Source organism: Trichosurus vulpecula, chromosome 4, assembly GCF_011100635.1.
Source record: "Trichosurus vulpecula isolate mTriVul1 chromosome 4, mTriVul1.pri, whole genome shotgun sequence".
NCBI lineage: Eukaryota > Metazoa > Chordata > Mammalia > Diprotodontia > Phalangeridae > Trichosurus > Trichosurus vulpecula.
In genome coordinates, this window is record NC_050576.1 from 68891100 (window position 1) to 68897124 (window position 6025).

The window sequence follows — 6025 nt, forward strand, 5'->3', positions numbered from 1 at the left end:
GGGCAGAGTGGAGGAAGAGGTAATCAAAAGCAAACACTTTTGAAAAGGGACAGGGTCAAGGGAGAAAATTGAATAAAGGGGGACAGGATAGGATGGAGGGAAAAATAGTCTTTCACAACATGACTATTATGGAAGTGTTTTGCATAATGATAAATCTGTCACCTATGTTGAATTGCTTGCCTTCTTAGGGAGGGTGGGTGAGAAGGGAAGATGGGAGCAAATTTGGAACTCAAAGTTTTAAAAGCAGATGCTCAAAAAAAAAGTTGTTTTTGCATGCAACTGAGAAATAAGATACATAGGGAATGCGGCATAGAAATCTATCTTGCCCTACAAGAAAGTAAGGGGAAAGGGATTGGGGGGAGTGGGGTGACAGCAGGGAGGGCTGACTGCGGAACGGGGCAATCAGAATATATGCCATCTTGAAATGGGGGAGAGGGTAGAAATGGGGAGAAAGTTTGTAACTCAAAATCTTGTGGAAATCAATGTTGAAAACTAAAATATTAAATAATAAAATATGAAAAATAAAAACATATAAATATTTAGTAAATATTTAAAAAAATAAATTCAAATCCTGGCTCAGTAACTTACTATCTACGTGGACCTTGGTTTTGTTGTTCAGTTATATCCAACTCTTTGTGACCTCATTTGGGGTTTTCTTGACAAAGACACCATTTCCTTCTGCTACTCATTTTACAGATGAAGAAACTGAGGCAAATGGGGTTAAGTGACTTGCCCAGGGTCATGCAGGCCAGATTTGAACTTGGGAAGATGAGTCTTCTTGAGTCTAGGCCTAGCTGCACCACCAAACTGTGATTTTGGATGTCAAGTGAAATCAGGTAGTGTTTATTAGGAGCCTACTATCAGGCACTGTGCTAAGGACTGGGAATACAAACAAAGGCAAAAACTGTCCCTGCCCTCTAGGAGCTCACAATCTAGTGGGGTGGGGGGGAAGACATTATGAAAACAACTATATGCAAATAAGATATATATCTATCTATATCAGACCAGTTAGAGGTACTCTTAAGGGAAAAGCACTAATATTAAGGAGGACCAGGAAAGCCTTCTTGCAGAAGGAAGGAGATCATGGGAGCAGCAAGGAAAAAGTTCACAGAGTTTGGAGAAAGAGTGACTTAAGGGAGGAAATAAAAGAGATCAGTATCATTGTCTCACAGAGAGTGAATGAGAGTAAGGGGTAAGAGGACTGGAAAGGCAGGAATGAGCTTAAAAATACACAGTGTTTCATATTTAATCCCAGAAACAATGGGGAGCTGCTAGTGTTTATTAAATAGAGGGTCAGGGTTAATGCTGACCTGGTCAGACACATGATGTAGGAAGACCACTTTGATAGAGTGGAGGATGGAGTGAGGAGAGACTTGAGACAGGAAGGCCAAACAGAATGCTATTTCCATAGTCTAAATAGGAGATTATGAGGGGCTGCACCATGGTGGTGGCAGTGTCAGAGGAGAAGGGGGGACCTATTTGAGACATGTTGAGGAGGTAGAATTGGCAGGGCTTGACAATAGATTCGATATGGGGAGTGAGAGAGAGTGAGGAGTGGAGGGTGACACCTAAGTTGGCAAAATGCAGAACTGGGAGGATGATGGTTCCTTTGACAGTAGTAGGTAAGTTAGAAAGAGAAGAAGACTTGGGGAGAAAGGTAATGAGTTCAGTTTTGGACACGCTGAGTTTAAGATATCTATACGTTTAAGATGTCTAAGTTAAATGTTCAATGGACAGTTGGAGATGCGAACTGAAGGTCAGGAGAGATGCTAGGGTTGGGTAAGCAGATATGAGTCATTTGCATAGAGATGATAATGGAATCCATGGGAGCTGATTAGAGAAGAGGGCCCAGGATAGGGCTTTGAAGGGACATCTTTGATTAATGGACATGGATTGGATAAAGACCCAATGAAGGAGACGGAGGAGCTGCCAGGCAAGGAAAATCACTTAATCTCTCTGGGTCTTAATGGGGGAGTTGTACTAGCCAATCTCCATGGTGCCCTCCATCTATAGATCTTTGTTCCTCTGATCTCATTGGAGATTTTTGAGTAGAGGTAAGATGACCGCTCTCCAGTATGCTGTAGAAAGGAATTCTTTTTCAGGTATGGATTGGACTAGATGGCTACCATGATCTCTTTCAACACTGAAATTCTGTAATTCTAGATCTTTTAAGGTTGCTTAACTATGGCATTGACTCTTCATGTGACTGGATGAGTCTTTGTGTCTGTCAGTGGTGTTCCCTGTGGCTGGAACTCCACCCCCCTTTACTTCCAATCAGCTCCTTCCATCTCCATCTCTAGTTGTTAAAAATCTTGCTTATATTTTCAGACCCAGATCAAATTCTATCTCTTCCATGAAGTCTTCCTTGATTCCTGTAGTTAGAAATAGTTTCATATTCTGGAATTACACTTTGTAAGTCTCAAGCACTTGCCATTTTCTTCCTTATATCATAACAACTCTTTGTTTAATTGTCTTAACTCTCCTACTGGATTTCAAGCTACACCTTGCACAATGCCTAGTAGTACAATAGAATGAGCTTTGAACCAGCTGTCAGGAGACATGTGTTCTAGTCCTCCTTTGCCACTACCTGGGTGATAAAGTTAATTCTCAGTTTTTCCATCTGTAAAATGAGGAACGTGGACTAGATGGCCTCTAAAAGTTCCTTCTATTTCTGAAAGGTCTCAATATCAAGAACTATGTCTTGAATTACTTGCATATGTTTCCAGTAGTTGGAGGTGAAATAAGCTCATCCAACACTGGAGTCCTGTAAGGTTAACGGGGATTAAGATCTTCCCTGCCCATCAATAGGCCTCATGTGGAGCCCATTAAGGGAAGCTTGCTTGCTTGTAGGAAGGCTTACACACCTTTTGTTAATTTCCAATTAGGCACTGAGCCTATTAGCTGAAAGACTATTTATTGTGAGAGGTGAGCTTTTGCTTTGGGGGCTTGCTTTCAAGAAGGATCTTGTGATTCCCTGGTTGAGATTCTGAGTAGCCGAATGTTCAGAGCTCCCTGACTGCTCAGAGGTAAAGGCTCTCTCAATCCAGTGGTGAATGTAAAGTATATATGTGTATGCGTGTGTATATATATACACACGCATACACATACACATATGTATCCATACATATATATGGATAGATAGATATGGATAGATATTAGTTTATATATATATACTTTTATATATATGGTAGTTTATTTATATATATATAATCTATAGATAGATGGATAGATAGACACATAGCAGTTTTGCTTTGATTCAGGCAGTAGAACCCTGTCTGTTGGTCTTTATTTCTCTTCTCTGTATTTCCTCTGTTCATTTCTTTTAATTAAAGAAGACTGTTGACCCCTGAAACAGCTGTCTTTCCTAGTAAAGCAGATAAAAGAACCTACACTAGCAGCCATCCTGAGTATGCCGGTGTGGTTGCTGCTACAGATCCTCTGAGTGTGTGTGTGGGTGTGGAGGGTAACTTGTGTATGTTGCTGGAAATCCTGTTATCAGTCTATTGCAGATGGACACAAAACCCAACCAATGGCCATCTAGAGTGAACTCATGACAGGTTTTCTTTTTTTTTTTTTATCATTTAGTGACTTTATTTTCATTTCATAGAAGGGAAAAAGAGTAGAAAACACATCTGGGTATATAAAAAGTCAGGTCTGCACAAATTCCTCTATCTATGGGCACAGGGAGACAGGAGCATCCATGGCAGCAGCTGCAACTCTCAGTCTGGGGGGCTTTGCAGACACAGCCCTGGGCCCACTTGGTGCATCCTGCTGGGCAACAGGAGCAGCAACTTTTCTTGCAGGTGGTGCATTGGCAGGATTTGCATTTGCAGGAGCCTGCACAGGTGCAAGAGCCACCGTCCTCGCAGCTACAGTTGGGGTCTATGGCTGGCAGGTAGATGTCAGGCACGCAGTTCTCACAGGAGGATGGATGGGAGAAAGATGTTGTCCTTGACAGGTTTTCTGAATCCAACAGGAGAACAATGGGAAGTGTCATAGATACCCCACCACATTCTGCTTCTAAGTCCTTGTTTATTAATAGCTAGCATTTATTGATAGACAATTTACACACAGTATCACATTAATAGCTTGCATATATAGTACTGTTAAGGTTTGCAGAATACAGTTATATATTATCTCATTTGATCCTTATAACAACACTGAAAGGTAGATAGCATTGTTATCTTCAATAACAACAGTAATAATAACTAACAAGTGTAATAGTGCTTACTATGTACCAGGTACTGTACTAAGTGCTTTACAGTTATTATCCTATCAGATTCTCACAACAGCCCTGTGAGTAGGTACTATTACTATCTTCAACAACAACAACAGCTAATATTTATGTAGTGCTTATCATGTGCCAGGCACTGATAATATAATAATTTATAATTATTATCTCATTTGATCCTTGAGAGGTAGGTCAGATTATTATTATCCCCATGTTGCCTATGGGGAAACTGAGGCAAATAGAGTTTAAGTGACTTGCCCAGGGTCACATAGCTAGTACATCTATAAGGCAGAATTTGAACTCAGATCTTCCCAACTGTAAGTTCATCCCTCTATCCCCTATGATAGCTAGTATCCTTTTATGTGCTGTCTTTTGTTTTTTAGGTGGTTTGAGAACCTTTTATTTTTATTTTCTGTTGACGGAAGGTGGGATGTTTAAGGTGAAGAAGAGAGGAGATGAAAGTTCCAGAAGTCACTTGGAGGCAACTCCAAGGCAGCTAGTGAAGAAGCAGTGTACAGAGCATTGGGGTTTGGAGTTGGGAAGACTTGAGTTCAAATCTGGCCTCAGATATTTACTAGCTGTGTGACCCTGGGCAAGTCACTTAACCTCCATCTGCCTTAGTTTCCTCAACTGCAAAAATGAAGATAATAGCATTGTCCTTGCAGGGTTATTGTGAGGATCAAATAAGATAATTTTTGCAAAGTGCTCAATACAGTGCCTGGCACATATTAGGTGCTATATAACTGTTTATTCCCTTCCCTTTCCTCTCTTCCCCTTCCTGTTAAATGGCAACAAAAACGGTAAATACTCTGTTCTTTTCACCTCATGTAATTGGGTACTTTTGAGTAATTGTTGCATTTGAGATGTTGTTATTTGGGTTATTTATTGTAGAGTACTACATCAACAATGAAGTAGGCTATTTGCTAAAACATGTAAAAAGCTTTCAATAGACTAAATATTTTGGTGTTATTATAATGTTCTGTATGATAGGATTTTATTCGTGGTAGCAATTAAATAAAAAAACCCAACAACTCAACTACAAAATAAAACAATTCATATAATTATGGTGGTTCCCCTATTCTCATCAATAAAATTTCAAAATTGGCATGAAACTGGCCAAGATAGAGAAAGCCATCATGGATCTGGGATGATGGAGAGAAGTTGAGACCTGGGTTCTAGTTCTGGTTGGCTGTGTGATCTGAATTCAGTCCCTTCAACTCTTTTTGTCTGAGATTTTACATCTGTAAACTGGGTGAAGATGGATGATTTCTATGGTCTCCTTCAGCTTGAAAATTTTTAAGTCTATGAATCTAATATCCCTTCACACTGTAAAAGTCCATGACATTATTATCCTAGAGGTTGTTATCTAATATGTCACCAATACCTAGAGTTGTGCTATGTACCAAATGGGTGCATTTAAGCTATCCTGTCAGTATTAAAAACAAAACAGAGAATACTATACTACCTGGATGTCAAATCTATAACTGGAGTGCTATTTCTAGTTTCTGCTGTTTTATCTCAGGAAGGATATAATAAATATTTCATTTAGAGAAAATCCATAAAGGGGAAATTGAAATGATAGGAATTAATAAATAGAATGTTAATAATTAATTATTAAATAATAATTAGATAATTAATAAATAGAAAGTCCTGAAAGGCTGATGGGAAAGTGATGGCTAGAAAGGAACTTGATAAAATCTATAAAACTGAGAAGTGTATTTTCTATATGCTTATTTACGTATTTATCTCTCCTAATTTATATATGCTATCTCTCCTAATAGAATGTAAACTCCT

The 6025-nt window shown here is 39.2% G+C and overlaps 1 protein-coding gene across 1 annotated transcript; it reads right to left on the minus strand.

The window, feature by feature from the left end:
* Positions 1–3580: 3580 nt before the first annotated feature.
* LOC118846760 (keratin-associated protein 5-9-like) lies at positions 3581–3997 on the minus strand. Its single transcript, XM_036755504.1, has one exon. The coding sequence runs from the start codon at positions 3995–3997 to the stop codon at positions 3602–3604; it is 396 nt and encodes a 131-aa protein (XP_036611399.1). The 3' UTR covers positions 3581–3601.
* Positions 3998–6025: the final 2028 nt, after the last annotated feature.

Coding starts and splice junctions, on each gene's coding strand:
- LOC118846760 (XM_036755504.1), bottom strand. CDS start 3,997: ATGACACTTCCCATTGTTCTCCTGTTGGATTCAGAAAACCTGTCAAGG.